This window comes from Branchiostoma lanceolatum, chromosome 11 (genome assembly GCF_035083965.1).
Source record: "Branchiostoma lanceolatum isolate klBraLanc5 chromosome 11, klBraLanc5.hap2, whole genome shotgun sequence".
In the NCBI taxonomy this organism is placed as follows: Eukaryota; Metazoa; Chordata; class Leptocardii; order Amphioxiformes; family Branchiostomatidae; genus Branchiostoma; species Branchiostoma lanceolatum.
This window is the reverse complement of record NC_089732.1, coordinates 18,016,973-18,036,457: the sequence shown is the minus strand read 5'-3', so window position 1 is coordinate 18,036,457 and position 19,485 is coordinate 18,016,973. Positions and strand designations below refer to the sequence as shown.

Sequence of the window (19,485 nt, the reverse complement as noted above, 5' to 3'; positions counted from 1 at the left end):
GATGTTTTCAGTGCCCACCCATGTCACCAATGCCTGTATTTGAATTCCATCCTCAGGGAAGTACAAATATTAGCTAGGAACAACATCAAGCTTAGGAGTTAGGTGACAAACATTGCTGATCAGCCAATGCGGCATCCTGTGACATGCAAACACTTTGTGTCTACGTGCAGGTAGATTTGAACTCTGGCTTCACAAATCCTTTTAACTATCAAGCAATTTGGTGTCAACAAAAAATATCTGGGCAAACTGCACTCCATGCTATTTGAAGGAGAGTTCAACGTTTATGACAAGCTGTACCAGAGGATTATCCTAGTGTTGCTGGTAAGGGTTGACAAGGTCAGGTCGGGAGGGAACAAAACAAATGTTTGCTTTGGTCTTTTCAAACAGCAGCTCTGTAATGGGAAAACAGTCTCATATCTTTACCACTGCATACAGTTGACGACCCACATCCACATTTTCTCACTACTGTATTTTGGGCTCTATCTCTTCCACAAGTGAAAGAAGTGGAAAGGAGAAAACCTTTCGGGTTTTTAAAAAAATTCCCTGTTGTTTGGTCCTTGCACAGCAACACACCTGGCATTCTTCCCTGTAATTTGGCATGTTTTTGTACAGGGTGTTCAAACAGCCATGAATCACCCAAGTACAAACAACCCACTACAGACGAAGGCCAACTAAACTAGTGGTACAAGTCAGAACATATGTTTGTGGAACATTAACACCAAAATTATTACAGTTGTGATAAGACAGGTCTTGTTGGGAAACATTTCTAACTCGACGTTAATCTTGAAAAACATTGTATTATATCCCTAAGACCATAAGGGTAATTTGGTTTTAGTGTTATTGAGGGTATAAATAATACTTGTTGCTATAGCCACAAAGTCCCTTGCAGTAGGAGGCGTACAGACAAGTTGTCCAACAAGCCCAGACTACACTGAAGTGTAGATGCAAGTCTTCAACATATTTACTGAGGATCCAAGCTACTTCAGCTAAGACATTCGTCTACATAGTCCAGGGATAGTCGAAAATCAACAGAGATGTACAAACCTTCGTTCCAGTCGTAATGTCTCCAGACAAACTGCAAAAAATAAAGAAAACAGAATGATAAGAATCGCTGGAAATCTACAAATATCACGAACATTTGTTCTCGTTTTCACCCTGTCTCAGTGTCTAGTCATACCGACGAGTTTGGGACAACTAAACAAAAAGTAGCCACACCATATCAAACTGTAGAGTGTCCTAAAGTTTCTGATTTTTATCGGTAAATTTCCGACCTCTCGGTACATGAGGAGCAAAATCAGACCCACCTTTTTCCCGCCATAAGTACAAGCACGTTTGCCATACCTCGCCAAGACGTAAAACAAACAAACTTTTCGCACTTCTACCCCAAGAATCCGCCCCCTTTATTGGGCCCAGATCTTCCGTGGTACCCTTGGAAGTCTTCCCGACGTGAATCTAAGGAAACCCTGAGGTAAAAGAGAGGAAAAAGACTCACCCGTCCATGCTAGGTGCGGAGGCGCGGGGCAGGTTGACTGGAGGCGGACTTAGTGCGTGGCGCCCAGGGGAGGAAGAGGAAGCAAGATGGCGGGACGACAGCACACGAGCCCAGGTAGGCGCGATCACACAGGTAAGGGGAAACTCAGACGCTTGGACACAGCCAATCGGGTGCGCACACAGCTTCTTTTGTGTACGCCTCACCTTTATACAAATTTCATGATGCGTGCCGGGGAGGAATTCAGCGGAAAAATAATATGTGCTCAGGTGTCACGGGACCGGGGAACGAGAGCCTCCAGCAAGGACCCGGATGTAGCCTGACCTATCACCTCTGACCTGTGACATCCACCTGTTTGCGCGCGAAACTTTGTGGAAAGACATACCTTGACATGAAAACTTATGCTGCTAAAATGTCGAGGAGATCTCTGGATAATATCATGTTCCGACTGATTTGCATCTGTTTGACGTTGTTTTCCTGCTGCAGAGAGACTGCACAACAAGAAATTGAGCTGGAGGAACACGAGAGGTATAAAATGGGTGGGGCTAACTTTAAGGGGTGTTAAAATGGTGTAGCACTATATCATACCGGTCTGTCCAGTTGTTGTTCCAGGTAGAGGAATACTAAGAATTTTCCTCTTTTTGTGTGTGAACATCTTTGATCAAATATCACATTCAAAATTATGCTGTTCAGCCATGGTAACAACTGTATTTAGAAGATAATACTAGTAACGTGTGTGTCACTGTGTATGTAGATGTAACGGGGGGGGGGGGGGACCAAAGTCCCGAAAGGTCTATAGTCCGGTTAGGTTTTAAAAATCATTGTTGTGGAGATATGCATGGGTAACTGCACATGATAAGTACACCTAGTTATGGACTAAGCCTTCATGTAAATCACCACAAAGTTCGACTATGTGTTGAAGTTGGTAAGCCTCAACAGATAAAGATTTTAGAAATTGCACAAGTCTGACGCCCTCCGTACAGGTTCACGAGCGAACGTATCGAGAACATGCCCTTCGAAACTTTTTAATTGTTCATCGTAGAATACAACTTGTAAAAAGATACCACCACATATAGGAAGGATATTCATTAGACTTCCTCTAAAAACAAACCTCTGTGCCTTCTTTGCCTTTAAAGTTGGATAATCGGAGTTAAAATGACGCCCCAGTGTTCATCCTGCTGCTCCGCCATCTTCACCAATCACGTATGAAGGCAGGCAAAAGAGGTGCCCAACACGATTAAATTAGTCAACCCTCCGGTAGAGTGCCGACCATTCCAGAAAATTGAACCCTACGGACTAAATAAAATCCCATAGATATTGCTGCTGCCAATTATATGGTTGAAAAGACCATCAAGGAAGCCGAAAGTGTAAAGGCATACGATCGCAGGCAACGTAAACAATGTGTCGCCATTTTGCTTGTCGGCGACAGGTTGATCTCGCCATGAGAGGGGAAATTTCTATCTCACCGTATTGGAACAAGTACTGTAATACAAAATATGGCACATATTTGCGACAAAAAATGATATTGCAAAGCTTTAGTATAATTTTGTTTCCATGGGATACTTACACATGCACCGGTAATGACCTGGTTGTCACCTTCGCAGCGTTTGGACCCCCTTTTTGTGTTGGAACGTTCCACTAGAATGCTTGGCGCCCCCCTCCCCCATGTGCCCCCCCCCCCCCCCCCCCCCCCAACCTCCAATACGGCCATCTTTAATCATTTCTGGCCGCCAAACCATTCTTAAAAGGAATTCACTGACTATGCATTTGATGGAAGCCCATGTCTCAACTTGACCTTCGGTATGATTTTCGCGATGCCCCGCCTTCATGATGACTTAAATGGGTGCATTAAGCTAAAATCTAAGTGCTTTAAGCCTTCTTAAGGCGAAACTTGGTTTCCTGACTTTTGGTTCATCGCTCCTTAAGGTTGCGATCTTTTCTTCTTTTGATGGTGTGAAGTGATAGCCTACTAGGCGCGCTACACATCTCGGCCGCACTTATTTAAACTGCCCGCTTCTAGCTCTGATGATATGCTCCAGGTTGCGCTTTGGACTGTGTCAGAATGCATTCTTTTACACATTTGGGGAGCATTGTGCTGCTTAAGGGGCCTTTACGGCAAAGTAGTGAAGAGTTTGATGTCAGACGCGTTTGATTCGGAATGTGCGACCTGTGGTCTACCAGTCTATACCAAAATTTGACATATTCTTCGTTTCAGTTAAAAGCTACAAACTTAAAACGCGACCCCCTGCTGTTTTCCTCGAGAATCATGACATCACTGCGTGACGTCACCGACGCCAACTCTTAAAGAGGCTTTTCTGCCAATATGCAGCACCGAAACGACGGAAAGTCCGCATAATTTCCAAGCCAAGGGCATGAGCTAAGGCTCTCCATCCTGTTTTACCTGTTTTTTGAAAAGCGATGTCCTGAAAAATCAATTTCCCTACTGTAACGTTGTTAAGGCCTGTACGTTGGCAAGATAGCCTCAAAACACAGTGTTTTTCACATGACTTTAAACCCCTGCTGCGGGAAAAGTAATCATCGCAGATAAGCCAAATTTGGATATATGGTAGATATAACTTTTCTGAAAATTTTGAACAAATTCTAAGAAATAATATGTTTCTTAAGGTTCCGGGTCGGAGTTCAATTGTGACCGGGGGTTGGGTCATGACCCGGTAATCTGCCGGAAGTGCGTGGTCGTCACCCTGATTTCCGCCCGAGATTGCTTGGTGATGGTTTTAGCTGTGCATGAATATTTTGAATCTTCTGAAAAGCCAGTGAGTTGTAGTATTTTTGGGCGCGGTGCAGTTGGTTCGCTATCGAAGACTTTTTTGTATTAGTCCGCGGCAACGGTGATGCGGTTTTCTCGCCTGATGACCCAAATAGCATCGTTTTTAATGCATTTTCACCGAATTTGCGTCATCGGAGATTGCGAAAAAGTTATCACATGACTTTTTTATTTTTTTCATTTTTCAGAGACACTATTTACTAAGCTTTCTCAGCATATATGCCGTGACCCCAGGAAAACTCGTTTTTTCAGAGCAGGTTCGATCAAAAAAGTGTTAAAAAAATGATAATTTTCGGGTGCCAAATTTACATTTTACTATGGTTTCTACCCAAAATAAAGGGACAACGGACAATACCGATAGATACATCGGAAAACAGCAGAAAACCGCTTTTCGACCATGTGATTACATTTTACATCCTACTTTTCTGGGCGGAATTGTAGCCCGTCGACCTGAGGGTGTCGGCCTACATACGAAATCGCAAAAAAACTCCGGTCCGAGACCTTAAGACTGAAATACATGTACATATGTAGTTTATGGCAAGTGGAGCACCAGCAGATACCAATTATGCAAATAAATTCCTAATTTGCATAATTAATGAAAAAGTGCCAGAATTCATCCAAGTGGAAAATGATAGGACTGACAATATTGCATCATGTCTAAGTTAGATAAAGGTGTTTATGACCAAGCATATATTATGTAAATGTGTAAGTCATTTGCATTAACAGAATAGTTCATGGAGATATGAGGTCGCAGAACTCTTGTTTTTGATGTGTTCACGGCAAAATGTTCGATGACAAAAGACATGCGCATTCACTTAGAACAGTTATCGGGCTACAGTCTCCCATGTTAACGTTATGTGTGTAGTAGTACTGTGTACAATACGTTATGTATGAATGTATGTATGTGTGTGTGTGTATGTGTGTCTGTGTGTGTGTGTGTCTGTGTGTGTATATCTGCCTGTGTTTATCTACATCTACATGTACATATAATACCCCCAAATAGCCCCTTCAGGGGCAAAGTAGGGGGGAGTTGAGGTCCCGGGCTAAGGCGGGCAGGCCTCCAGCCTGGCACGGAAAAACTCAACGGTAACGGGGAGCCGTCACAACCGTGCCAGGCAGGGTATTCCACTGGGGGATAGTACGGGGAAAGAAGGTCAGTGTCTGAACGTATCTGTCCTGGCGTAGATAGTGTGAAACTTGAGAAGGTGGCTCCCCCGGGTGCGCCCCTGAGCTGGTTTGAGTAGTTATCGGTATCTATATTAATATGGTTGTTATAACTAGTTTGTAGAAGAAGGTGAGGCGGGCGTTCCTCCAGGAGTCCTTTCAGTGAGAAGGGGCCACTGCAGGGCATTGAGCATTTATGTCACGCTGCTAGTCCACCGGAAGTCATTTAGGGTCACACGGGCGGCCCTGCGCTGGACGGCCTCCACCGGCTGTATCCCTTTGGTGGTGTACGGGTCCCAGACGATGGCACTATATTCCAAGTGGGGCCGCACCAGCGCTTTGTAGCAAGTAGCAAGTGATAGGGAGAGTTGCAGCTTAACGAGGTTCATGGTGGCATTTAGATTTTGATCTTAGACAAGTTAGACACTTTACCTTCTTCTAACACTCTTCTCTTGTGCCATTTGGTAGACCTCTGTAAAATCTGTAGTTCGAACTCCATCGCAAATGTCTTGTTCATGTATGAGTGAATCTTTGTCATGTCCTCATCAGGTATTCAATTGCATATCTAACTGGCAAGAGGTCATTGGATGTCTTTTATATCTAAATTCTACAAACACCAAGCATTATTTGGACAGTTTGGACTATGAAATATGAAAATATAAAAGATATTCAAGATTTTTCAAAGAAATCTAGAATTTTTCTTTAAAAAGAGTTTTTGATATTTTTGATTTGATTTGAATTGACATCCGTAGCAACTACCGTAAGGGAAATATAAGTTTCTGCATTAATTATGCAAATTATGTCCTCAGTAGCATAACACACATTCCATTGTATTCATCTATCCTTAAGCTACCTATACCTCCAGTATGACATCGCTAGCATTTACTGTAAGGGAAATATGAATGCCATCACACATGTCCAGATTGAAATTTCAATGCACTAACCCCTGCATGAGGGATAATCACCGGATTATGAACCATTTTTACATTTACATTTTGGTATGTGGGTAGGTCTTCTTGAGATCTCAAAATGATTAGATTCTGGGCCCCGTAGCGGCTTGCTATGGTACTGCAGCAGAACCTCTGGGTTTGATATCTCGTGTTCAGGACATGCTATGGTCATGAGTTTTGAGTAGTAGATAGCTCTTGTGAAGGAGAGTAAGTCCTGTAAGTTTAGGCCCCCTAGTGGCTTTTTTGGAACTGCAGGAGCCAATTTCATTTCAAACTTTGAAACAGAATAACTCAAGAAGGGGTTGACGGATCGTCATTACATTTGGTATGTAGATAGCTTGACTGATGATTTTCATAGTCATATTTTAATTATGCAAATATTGAGTTAATTTGCATAGTTAATGACATTTTCTTAAATTCCACTGTATCCATAGGACTCTCATGTGACATGGCTTTTAACTAAAAAAAAGAACAGCAATATCGATATCAATTATGCAAATGAATACCAAATTTTCATAATTAAGGCCAAAATACCATAACTCCATAATGGTAAATGATGGGATGTCATTCTTTCATCATATGGAAGTTTAGCACATGTGGACATTATCAGACATAATTCATGCATGCAAATGACGCTTGAAATTTATTCCCTTTTGAAATCCCCTATTGTGTCTTTTCACATATACATGACCAGTGTTTCGTGATCTTTCTTGGACAGATATCAGGACATCTTCCCTCTGACTCAGTCTAACTTCACCACAGAAGTGTTGGATAGTGAGGAGGCCTGGATTGTCATCTTCCATACAGGTAAGACCATCCGAGATAACACCTTTCTCTATCTGACTCAAAATTCTTGCCTGTGCTTATAAATCAAGTTTACAGAGCAAATCATCTCTCTCCTCACTGCTCTTCTGTTGGCATTGGTGCAGGCCACCACAGCCTTCCACTCTCTTCTGTCCATTGTCTGCTTCTTTGCTGCTTCGTATGACTGTCTCTCTCCAGATCATTTGTTGTCCTCCGCTCTTCCTTTTCCCTCGTATTGAAGCCCCATGCCATCAGTGCTGAAGGCACAAGTAGTGATGGATTGCAGATTGAGCCTGGTTTGAGCCAGTGTTTCTACAAATCTCTTTTGGGGAAATTTTCATGTCACCCACAGTATTCAGTCTTAGCCAGAGTGTTTACACAACTTGCACGGATTTAGGGGCCGGCTCATGATCAGGGTGTTTGAAGGCATTTACTGCACCCCCCAAAATTGTGAACCCCTGCTTGTTTTTCTTCCATAGGCACCTTCACCATGGAATGGAAGAAGATGGCAGTAGCCCTGAGGGGCGTGGTCTGGGTGGGGATGATTGACAGGAGGGAAGAGAAGGACTTACTCCGGACTTTGGTTAGTGACGACTTGGCACATGTGCAATAGATGCAGATTTTACATGTAGTAAATTGTAGCTTTCAATGGAGAGATAACTTCAATTTAAAGCCATACAGATGTGCTGATTGTGGTTGATTTGACAGGACGTATTCATTTGTTGGTTCAACTTACCTGCAGCCAAGCCTGCCCAAATCTAAGCCACAGACTATTATCAAGGGTTTAGTATTAGCCTTATAGAGTTAACAAGAATGGACCAGGGTTTTGGGCCAGCACACACTTTATCAAATATTATACATTAGGCCACACCAATTTAATATGTTGCTTCTCAGATTTTTTCAGAAAAAAATTGGAGTGACAGGGCAGAAAAAAAACAAAAATTAAGTTTTTGCAAATAGTGTTGGGTGAAGATAAGGGTTTACATAACATAAAGAATAAGAGGATTATTCAAGTTTCAGCTTTGTATGGCTCATTTTATGCAATGCACCCCTTTCTTTGATCTAGTACTATAATTTCAGTAGCAAAATTACCTTTTGCCATGTAATATGTGGATTGATATTGAGAAATAGTTTTAGTAAATTAGAAATTATAACTTATGATCAATGTGACCACACTTTTTAAATATGTGCAAGCCTTTATAATCTATTTTGGTCGCAATCGAGTTTTACAACTGAACAGATAGTAAAATTGGGAGTTACAATTTGTGAATGGGAATTGTGGCCCAATTTTTTTTTTTCTAAATGGGAAAAACAGGACAGGCTATTCCCAGAAGCAACAAAATAGATTGGCGTTGCCTTATCATATGTTTGTAAGTGCTGCAATATGCTTGGCTGTCCTCAAACACTGGATCGGACCTGTGACTGTTTGTCCCATCTTAGAGGATGTTCTAACCAAAGCTGAGGTACTCATTACCTTAGCCGTAGGCAGAAGGGTATATTTTTGGTCAGGATTTGTGGAGTGATGGTGTTGGCAATATAACTGTCCATGCCATGGACCGATGTTTATGATTTTTGGTAGGTAAGTTTCTGTTGCGGAGACGAAGGTCAAGTTCGAAGATGGGTCTTCTGGGGGGTTCCTTTGGTGCTGCAGAGGACCTTTTGTGTTTGTCGGTTTGTTTGTTGGCAGGATAACTCAAGAGGTGTTTGATGGATCATAATAAGATTTGGTGGGTTGGTGGAGGTCTGGAAAACGAAGGTCAAGTTTGATAATGAGTCTCCTAGTGGTTACCTTAGGTACTGCAGCGGGACTTTTAAGTTTTTGAGTTCAAGTTCTGAATGTGCTGTGGTTGTGATTTTGGAGTGGTATAATAGCTCTTGTGGCAGGAAGTAAGTTGCTTGGTCCCCCTAGCAGCTTGTTTGGAACTGCAGTGGGCATATTCATTTAAAATTTTGGGGGAGGATAACTCAGGCTTTGGTGGATTTTCATTGTTTGGGGCAGATAGGAACGTTTGGTGATGATTAACATAATGAGATGCATTTTATGCAAATCAGTGCCTTATTTACATGATTAATGAAGACAAATTGAAATTTCCTTTCAATGTGCTATTTTGGCAGTACACGATATGGACAGTGTGACGATCTGGGATTTTTGGTTCAACATGTGGGCAGTGCTTTTCACAGTGATGGGGCTTCAAGACATAAGAACTGAGAACTGTGACATAGAGAGGAAAACCGATTGATATATCAATATGTTAATAAAGAAATAATTTGCTTGATTAATGAGAAAATGCTATGATTCCAAAGTTGTAAATGACAGTAATTTGATACCTGCGGCATTCGTTAGTTGAAGATGAACATCATCAAATATTATGTATGCAACGCATTTGCATATATGATGAGAAAATACTAGAATAGCCTTCTTTGCCAAATGCAATATAGTACTTCCATACTTTGACCTGACCAACTTTTGTAATTTGGGTAAAGATCATCACCTCATTCTCACCTCAAAATGATTTTAATATGTGCGAATAAATCAAATGAAATCAAATCAAATACAATATATGCAACCTTTTTTGCATAATCAAAATGAAAACCTTTGTAATACATCATTCGTAAAAGTTAACATCATTTGGCGAAGGTATGGGGTCATGGAACTCTAGTTTCCACCTGTCGAGTGGGGAAATTGGTGTGAAGTGCCTTTCCCAAGGGCACTATCTTGGGACCTGCTAGGGATTCATACCCAAAACCTTTGACAGGATATCTAAAAACTGTTTGTACTTTTATTACATGGTCCAATTGTTGACTCAGTGCAAACAGTTTGACAAAGTCATGACGAGAAGTGGATTTATCCATACTCCTTGAAATCAAATGTACATCACGCTAACTGGACTTTGCAAAAAGTCTGACTACCACAGCACTTTGTATAAAATCTTAGAAACTATAATAAAAAATTGCCATGGAACAAAAAGCACATTGTGGGGTAAAGAGTACATTTTGTAGTTGATTATTGCAGTAGAATTCTTTTTAGCACACTTGTTGGAATGAATGCCTATACTTATTACTGCTAATCATATGAAAATAACAAGTTAAAAAAAACGAGATATCCAAACAGGAAGTTCCGCTGCAGTACCGTGACAAGCCGCTAGGGTACCCAAAATCTAATCATTTCCAGGTCTCATCAAGATCTCACCAAATATCAAGACAATCCATCCAGGCCTTCTCCAGTTATTCTGCTTCTTTACAAACACACACACCCACATACAAACGCTACCCTCTGCATAACCTTCTCGGCGAAGGTAAAAATGACATTAAGTGAAGGTTAGCCATAATGTTACATACAAATTCATTAGAATTAAGGACTTAACTTTACGTCCAACAGAAGAATGAATTGGGACTTCCCCAAATTTTTGGCTGATTCACGGAATGAACCCGACTACTCCTGGAACGTGACGTCAGAGACACGTGACCGTAATAGCGGGTCATACGTGCCAGATAACTTGTCTCTGTTCAAGGTAGGTCTGTGAGCTCTAATGTACGAGGGGTGATCAATAAGTCCTCGGCCTCACCCAGAAATAAGGTCAACAACTCAAATTTCGGGGCATAATTATGTAATGTGACATCTTTTAGCAATATCCATCAAACTTCAAATTATTGTGGCCAATACTTCTTAGTTGACGTCCATCTAAAAACTATTCGGTAAGTGACAATAAAAACAAGGGTGCACTGTGGTCAGAGCTGTGTGGGTCGAGTTCTTCATGCAATGAATCGGCATGAAATCTTAGAAGACATTGTCAAAATGTTTGATAAAGATTCCCTTCTTGTTTCAACTAAAAAGAAGTGGGTATTTGACTTTCAGCAGAGCAAGTCGGCCCGCACACCTCAAGTCACAGCTCCATTGTCCATTTCTTTATCCTTCTACCCCACCTAATGTTACTGAGTGTCGTCTGACAAGTAATGATCACAATGGTTTGAAGTTTGGTGGATAGTGCTAAAAGATGTCATACTACATAATTATGTCCCAAAACTTGTTTGTGCACCTTATTACTGAGCGAGGCCGAGGACTTATTGATCACCCCTCGTAGACTGCCTCCTTCACTCCTCTTGCAAAGAAATCCGGTTCAGAATCGAGGATCCCAACCCCCTCTAAAGATACAGAGTGCCCCGGAGATTCAATATGAATATGAGACCTCTGAGTCAACGGAGCTGGGACGCCCGTGCTCCAGGAATCCCGTCCCTATAGCACACTTTGTCCCACCCATGTAGGTCTCCCCGCAAGGGCCCCTCCCGGCCCGCCCCCGACACCCAACGTGCCAGGGGGCGACACAAGTTATCTGGCACGTATGACCCGTTACGTACTACAGTAACGTGTCTCTGACGTCAGGTTCTAGGAGTAGACGGGTCCATTCCGTGAACAAGGTTGACGGAGTCATTTGGGTTAGTCCCAATACATTTTTGTGTTGGACTAAAAGTTTAGTCCTTAATTATATTCCCCTCCCAGGAGGGAGTATACTGTTTTTGCTTGCCTGTTCTTCTTCTTCTTCTTTCTTCTTCTGCCAAAAACCAAGTAGATGCGGGGTGGTAGCTCTACTAATGGTATTGCAGAAAGTTACATGTATATGTACTTTATGTTACGGTCTCATTCATGTGTTACTCCGCGTGTAGACTCTAAAAGAATCCGTGGCCAAAAAATTAACGGCTGCATGAACATGTGTTTATATCGGTGGGAAAATTCCCTTTTAGCCAGCCCAACTGATCTCAAGCATCAAACTAATGAAAGCTTGTTTGTATCTGAAGAAATTAGCAAGCAAAGTTCGGCAGCCGCGCGCGAGGTCGGACGGACACCGCCGGGCATCGTGCGTGATGCAGTCATGCGATTACAGCTGGAAAGTGCCTTTTTGGGGGTGTAGCTAAGTGCAGTTTGTAATTGCTATAAAAAGAGATTGTATGTAGTGAAAATGTTGGCAATTTTTTCACATGATCTAGGTTAAATGTTCTCAAAAAAGAATGAATAACATTGGCACATTTTCTATATCTTCATTACGAACGCGCCCATGTAAAACACGTACTATAACATGTAAGCCTATGGGGCAAACAAAATCATGAATGAGACCTTACATGATACGGATGTTATATTTGAGATGTAGGTACCTTTAGGAAAGGTGAATACACCTGACTATAAATTGTGCTAATGAGGACCTAATGTGCATAATTTATGCATAAACTTGTATTTCCCTTACCATAAAAGCTGCGGATGTCATCTTTGAGATGTAGGTACCTTTAGGAAAGGTGAATGCACCTGGACATAGATTATGCTAATGAGGACCTCATTCGCATAATTTATGCAGAAACTTGTATTTCCCTTACCGTAAAAGCTACGGATGTCATATTTGAGTTGTAGGTACCTTTGGGAAAGGTGAACACACCTGGCCATAAATTATGCTAATGTGGACCTCATTCGCATACTTTAGGCATAGACTTGTATTTCCCTTACGTAGGTACCATTAGGAAAGGTCAGAAAACCTGGCCATACATTATGCTAATGAGGGCATTATTTGCATAATTTATGCATATCCCTTACCGTTAAGGCTACGGATGTCATATTTCAGATGTAGGTACCTTTAGGAAAGGTGAACACAACTGTCTATAAATTATGCTAATGCAGACCTCATTTGCATAATTTAGGCCTAAACTTGTATGTTCCTTACCATAAAATCTATGGATGTCATATTTGAGATGTAGGTACCTGTAGGAAAGGTCAGAAAACCTGGCCATTAATTATGCTAATGAGGGCCTTATACATAATTTGTACATAACCCTTACCATAAAAGCCACGGATGTCATATTTGAGATCCAATGGGTCGGGCATGATCGCAAAAATTTCTCTATCTATATGTTAGCCTGTCTGACTGAGTCTCTGAATTAGTGTAAAATCCCACGCCATTCAACTGGTGCTGGTAGCTTCTCAAGGTCCCTTAAGCTTTCAGTAGCCAGCTTCTGTCATGGAACTGTTGAACCTTTGTCAACCAAGCCTTTCTGTTGTCAGTCACTGCTGCAATTCCTGCAGAGCAAGCATGGAACACTACCCCTGAATCAGTGTGCAGGCAAGCCTACAGTCCACTACCTGTGTCATACCGCGGGCCAACTGGACTGGAACAACTTTGTCCAGTCAGACAGGTAGACAAATAGGTCTGTCTTGTCTCTATGGTGATAGAGTTCCCATTGTGTACTCTTTGTCTCACCTGTAATGGCTACTTCAGCAGGGAATTAGACATATTAAAATGAGTCTCTGGTGTTATGTACATAGTAATTACGTTCGATATGGGTGTTTTGGACCAGTCTGTATTTTACAGTATGGCATGGGCTTCAAAGTTGTATTCAGCAGCACAGGCTTCCATCCAATAATTCAAACACCTTTCATGTGTGCTGCTGTTAAAAATTCAAATACTGGATTCAGAAGTTGGAATTGATGTTTCATGTTTTTTGGTTTAAGGACCAAATTTTCTCAACTTCTGGTACCTTTCACATTGAAATGCCTGTTTTTATGGGTGGGCATGACATAAATAAAATACAACACAGTGTATTCCGCATAACCCTCACTCCAAGCCTCTCGGTGATGCGGAATACACAGTAAGGTTATGACAAAGTCTATTTTGACTATACCTAAGTATACAGTCATGTCTATGAAAATTTCCTGAGGTTTCAAGGAAAGGGCCCAAGTTAAAGCCAATCAAAATGATATTACTCATTGTATCCATAAGGCTTCTGTTGCATGATATTAAAGCTATAAAATTTGTTAGAGGAAAAGAAAGAAATGAAATCCAGTCCAGTTAATACATATTTTGGTTAAAGACATATTATTCAAACTTAGGACCAAGACTTTTGATTGAAAGCAACTGGGAAATTCCACATTTGCAATGTGAGGCACAATAAGAACAGAATAAGAACAATTGGCAAATCAATTCAATTTGTTGGTTCTTGGATCTCCAAAAATTTGCTGATCATGAAGATTAACATGAAAACAGTGTCAGCAGAAATGTTGTACTTTGGTAACGTTACACACAGGGTCAGGTCAGGGTAATCAATTTAGACTCTGATTCAAGTTTTCCTCCATGCTGTCTTCATGCATAATTTTGTATCTAAAAATATCAGAGAAACAAGGAAATAGATTTAGTGTTACTTAGCCAAAGGTAGATATACCCAATTTGTCACATTTTGTTGGGCATTAGAAGCATTTGGAGGCTGTGTTGCATTTCTTTTAGAATGCTGGATCATTTTTGCTTCAACAGTCAACAAAACTATATCTTCTGCACTCTGTTCACCACCTCAAAGGCAAAAGCTGTACCCTTTGCAAACAAAGCATAAAAATACAAATAACAAATTGTAACCCTAAAGAACTCAAGGTTTATGTAGCTTATTGCATGTATGGACTCTAACTAATAAAGTAAAAGTCCCATCAAATATTTATCAAGAGGCCAGTCAAGCCAGACAAAAGCACCAAGTGATCCCACACCTGTAGCTCTTTGGAGCAAATGTCGGCTTCAGAGGATGAATTATTCATGTAAGGAGGGATGGAGAGGGATAACAGGGATGGAGGATCTGTTCAAAGAGGTTATACTATAACCTCCATGATCTGTTGAAAGATAAAACAGGCCGTGACAGCATTTCCTACAGTAGGATTTACAAGACAGATTATAAAACCTTCTGATTGCTCTCTGTAATAATAAATGCAAAAATGTCCAAGGCAGTTAAACCATACAGATTGGCTGTCTTATACTGTTGGTGACACATTAAGAATGAAGAAGCACCCTGGGCACAAGTTATTATTTGTTCACAGAGTTATGACTAAGAGATGTTATTTTTTTTATTCTGACTGCAGACTTAAAAAACAATATCATCGTAGAGTGCGGTAACTGTTTGAAATTAATTTCATGTTGTAACTGAAGTTGTAACAGAAGTAACAATTTTGGTAAGATTATATTCTGTCCAGACATGAAATATGAAATATCATTTTTGAACAAAAATTTGAAGGAAAGTACAAGGTCAATGTGGATTTTGTTGTGTAGCGCAAATTCAAAAAAGGCTATCAAATTTTAGGTGGAATAATTATCACTTCACCCCAAGACAGACTGGTACAATAATCGTTTTTGCATGCAATATACACATGTCAATGCACCATCATTACGATGCATCCTCAATGCTGCTATTTTTGTTTGTGAGAATGGAATGGTTGCAAACCAGTCTGGGTAAGGGGTGATGTCTATAATGACTTTGTTTCAAGTGTCATGTATAGACCATTTATAATCTTATAGGTGTGCTAATGTAACTGCAGATTCTGAAATGTTCGCAATGGTTTTATGTTCGCGGTTTTCGAGGTGTACTCATTACCACTAACTTGAAACCACCGCGAAAAGCCGTTCCATTGTGTGACTGTAGAGCTACTATTGTTAAAAATGCGAAATTAAAACCCACAAACTTAGATGCATTTACAGTATTGTTGACTCTAACAGACACTTTGAACCTGAAAGTACTTCAATTAGAAATCAGGGTGTTTTCTTAAGAGGGGTACAAGGGTGCTGCACCCCCATGTCCTAACCATGAGCCCCCTCCTAAAAGCATAAAATTCTGATTGACCAGAGATGCTGCTCGGTCACTTAACAACTTATGGCCAAAGTCTTTAACTGTGACCTGTCTGACAGTAATTTGCCCCCTGAAGGAGCCTTAGGCGCAGTTTACATTACGTTTTTCGCGTCAGCGGCGAAATTTCCCGCTGTCGGGAGGCCGCTGTCGCGACGTCTCTAGACACACCGCCCGGAAATCTGACAGACACCTGCGGTGCTTGCATTTCGCCATCTTGTAGAAAGTATCGGGCGTAAGCATAACAAAAGCAAGAAATAAAATTGTATGATTGTACAACGGTAGACGGCGTCTCCCCGCCCGTATTAAACTACAATGCAAAGCCTTGTTTATGTGTAGATATTCCATGCTCATCACTCGTAAATGTGGGGAGGGGGGCACAAGTACGATAAATATATCCGCGGGGAAATGAATGCACGGCACAAAAGTCGCCGCGGATCCCGCGAATCTCTCTCTCTTTATATATACCGGGGATAAGTTTTACAGTATGCTAATCAACGCGTGCTTTATGCTAATCGCCGAAACCCTGACTCCCGCTGACGCGAGTCCGACGTATTCTCTTTAGACGGAGTTTGAAGTTGACGGGGACTCCCGCTGTGCTGACGGGCGACGGCTTCGAAGCTGACGGGAGAAAATTTGCTGACAGCGGGACTACGTCGACGGGAATTGTCTTTACACGGGGTTCCCGCTGTCGCCAGTGGCGCTGACGCCAGTGGCGCTGACGGCAAAAGTATAATGTAAAGAGAGCCTTAGAATCCTATAAAATGCCCAACCATGGAGGGGGAAATCAACACCATACCTCCCTCTTTAGTTGCTCCTATTCTGCAATGCCTGACCCAAGGATATTTTCTGTAGGAAAAGACCTGTACTCAATATTGAGTCTTTTCTCAACCACCCAGGGATATGACATGGTGAAGACCCCTGTGGCCAGAGTGTACCATTCGGGGCACACAGGTTCAGACAAACGGTGGACAGATGTGGACAGCCCCCTGGATGCCAGGCTACACGCCTGTAACAGTGTCCCTGACACCCTGGCAACTGTGGATGATGCTGGCCTGCAGGATTTCATATATCAGTCGTATGCATCGACTCCTACAAGGTTTCCAACTGTCATCATTACAGGTTAGTATGTTTGTGGCTCAGACTGTAGTTATGAAATCAAGGTCAACCAGTTGGTGGGATACTGTAAAAGGGGAAATGTTTGCAGGCATTTAATTTTGCAGTTGGGAGAAAATGAAGTGTCCATGGTGTAAGTTCATGGTTGAAACTGCCATGCTGCTTGTTGAAACTGTTACTTGAATGTGTGTAACTGGACAAATACTGTAAAAGGAGAAATGTTTGCGGTGGTTTTAATTTCGCAGTGAAGACTGGTTACTGTAAAAGATGCAATCATAAAACTACCATAAACATTTGTCCTTCTACAGTATTTAAGTTATACTGTATATTCAAACTCATGTTTCATGTGTAACTTAACATTCTATCTGTGGTACTAAGTGCAGTCCATTCTCTAACATTTTCTACAATCATCACTGGTTAGGTTACACTTGCGCATGGCTCAGTAAATCTTTCATCAACTCAAACTTTCAGATGAGCAGCCTTCCTGCATGTTAAGGGCCATGGCCAATCGCTACTACGCTTTCTTCAGCTTCCGTACCATGATCAACCCATCAGACAAGGATCTCGCCATATTTGGCCAACCATTCAAAGACTTCGAACTCCCCACTATCGCTGTGCTGGTTTCTAAGACGAAGGACAAGACAGATTCAATGACGTTTGAAGCGGTTCTCTACAACGAAGATATGATGGGCAATGTCAACTACGTCAACCTGGTGAAGTTTTTGTTTGCTGTTAACAAGCAGTATCGCCACACGCTCCCAGGAGAGAGCATGGCGGGGAAGCGAGGGATTGTGGAGATGAGAGATCTGTTGGAGGTGGAGAAGAAAAGATTCCAGGTCAATTTTTTACCTCCGGTACAGAAGGCCAAGAAAGAAGGTGGCCTGAAATTCACAACAAAAGTTGTAAAAGATGAATTCTAGATGAAATGTTTACTGTCAAAACAGCAAAAATACCTTACTTTTTCAACATTTCATATCATATTAGCATAGAAATCCTGAGTGTTCTGCCCAGTATTAGAACATGTGTATCTATTAGGTGATTGTGTTGTGTGTTTGGGTCAATTATTACTCCTAAGAAAATTGAACTCCCTATCAAATTTTTAACATGATGAAACAAAAAAAAAACTTTCTTAGGTTTATATTAGAGAGGACCTACAATTCCAGTTGATTTTGTGTACTCCTGAGTATGAAGGCAAAGATATGAATTTACAACACTCTTTGTCAGGCTACATAAACCTCAGTGAGCTGCTAAGTACAAGTAAGTAATGTTACCACATCTTGTGTGCCAATAAGGCCTGAGGATGTTGGTGTATGATGCTGTGCATGTCTGTGAGACATTACCTACAAGCTGTCAAGTGGGATTTCAGACTTGTATTGCTGGTAATCAACATTTGGCTATGTGGTCGCCATGAAGAGGATTCCACTCATAACATGTTTCCAGGTCGAGGTATTCAAATATAGTGTAATACGTAGATGGATGGAAAATTATGTGATTTTAGACAGCATGACCCCCACCAGGTTCAATTCTCATTGACAGAAAGATCCTACAGAAATTACATTTTCTGTTATCGTTGTAATATTTGTTTACTGGTACATCGTGTACAAATTTTTGTCATAATTTTGACTAAAAAACAATCTGCCTCTATGATCTCGCAGCGCCCTCCCGTATTCACACGTTTTGTTTAGAGTACACACACACACGCACATAAAATCTAGGTTTTAAGGCCTAAGACAAATCCCTAAAAAACACCTGCTGATCCCAGCCTTCTTTTGGGCACCAACCGCTGGATAAAAGGGGCAAAAGTTTTCGATCTGACAACTGAAGGATGAAAACGGAAAGTTGTGATACCGCTCCCGACCACATCGAAAGGTAACAGTGCAGCAGAACGCACAGCGTCGGCGATTACAAGCAAGCAGTGCCCAATAAAGGTTTGTGAGAGTCATGAATATAAAAAGAAATAAGAATATTAATTTTCATCAATAACGAGAGTATTCCAAATGTTCATACACAGAAGTGTCGTGTTTTAGAAAGGTCAGCGTTATGCCGTGCTGAAACCAAGATGGCGTCGCGGACCAACATGTCTCGACCGATGTTTTGCCCTCCACGAAGTCATTTTCTGGCGGAATTTAGTAAGACAGACACATTTTTGTTGAAAATAAAAGAAATGGATAGTAATTTCTGTGAAATCTGACCCCATGCATGTGATCGTTTTGAAAATTGAGTTCGAACCGAGCTTGCGGTAAACTATAAGATTACGATGGGCACAACAACATTGATATTAAAGTATTCACAAACCTTTGTATTTACAATGTTTATAGTGGGAACGTTTTATTAAAACACTTCTTGGAGGAATCGATGCTATTCATATATTTTTGTCCATCAAGCCGGTCAAGGTCTTAAAACTATTTCCGCGAAATCCGACAGCAAAATCTGATGTCACCACACGATGAAAAACGGTCGCCATGGGCAGGGATTGTGCTCTGTGCGGTTCCAATTTGTTGCGGTCGCCTTGGGCAGGCCGCTTAATGCTTGTGCCTATGGGG

The 19,485-nt window shown here is 41.4% G+C and overlaps 2 protein-coding genes and 1 long non-coding RNA gene across 9 annotated transcripts in view; 2 read left to right on the top strand and 1 right to left on the bottom strand.

Annotated features, from left to right (window-relative positions):
* The window catches only part of LOC136444461 (polypyrimidine tract-binding protein 1-like), a 33,652-nt gene extending 32,050 nt beyond the window's left edge, over positions 1 to 1,602 (bottom strand). For 5 of the 7 annotated variants that reach the window (XM_066442015.1, XM_066442016.1, XM_066442017.1 and 2 more), the window contains exons 1-2: positions 1,493 to 1,602; positions 1,045 to 1,075 (exon numbers count right to left, since the gene is read on the bottom strand). In XM_066442015.1, the coding sequence (XP_066298112.1) occupies positions 1,045 to 1,075; positions 1,493 to 1,500 (39 nt within the window). In that variant the 5' untranslated portion in view covers positions 1,501 to 1,602. Of the gene's footprint in view, positions 1 to 1,044; positions 1,076 to 1,492 lie in introns of those variants that run through there. The other 2 variants (XM_066442020.1, XM_066442022.1) reach the window with 2 other exon arrangements.
* The window catches only part of LOC136444474 (uncharacterized), a 456,752-nt gene that overhangs the window by 307,266 nt on the left and 130,001 nt on the right, over positions 1 to 19,485 (top strand). The window lies entirely within an intron of this gene.
* Positions 1,881 to 19,294, top strand: LOC136444464 (uncharacterized). The gene is made up of 5 exons (XM_066442027.1): positions 1,881 to 2,017; positions 7,107 to 7,195; positions 7,672 to 7,775; positions 16,726 to 16,948; positions 17,414 to 19,294. Exons 1-5 carry the CDS (start codon positions 1,881 to 1,883, stop codon positions 17,860 to 17,862), a joined length of 1,002 nt encoding a protein of 333 aa, XP_066298124.1. The 3' UTR covers positions 17,863 to 19,294.

What these genes read in the sequence shown, in the direction of transcription:
- LOC136444464 (XM_066442027.1), top strand. Translation starts at nt 1,881, where the DNA reads ATGAAAACTTATGCTGCTAAAATGTCGAGGAGATCTCTGGATAATATC. An exon ending in GAGCTGGAGGAACACGAGAG is followed by an intron (nt 2,018 to 7,106) that starts GTATAAAATGGG and finishes TTTCTTGGACAG; the next exon opens with ATATCAGGACATCTTCCCTC. An exon ending in GATTGTCATCTTCCATACAG is followed by an intron (nt 7,196 to 7,671) that starts GTAAGACCATCC and finishes TTTCTTCCATAG; the next exon opens with GCACCTTCACCATGGAATGG.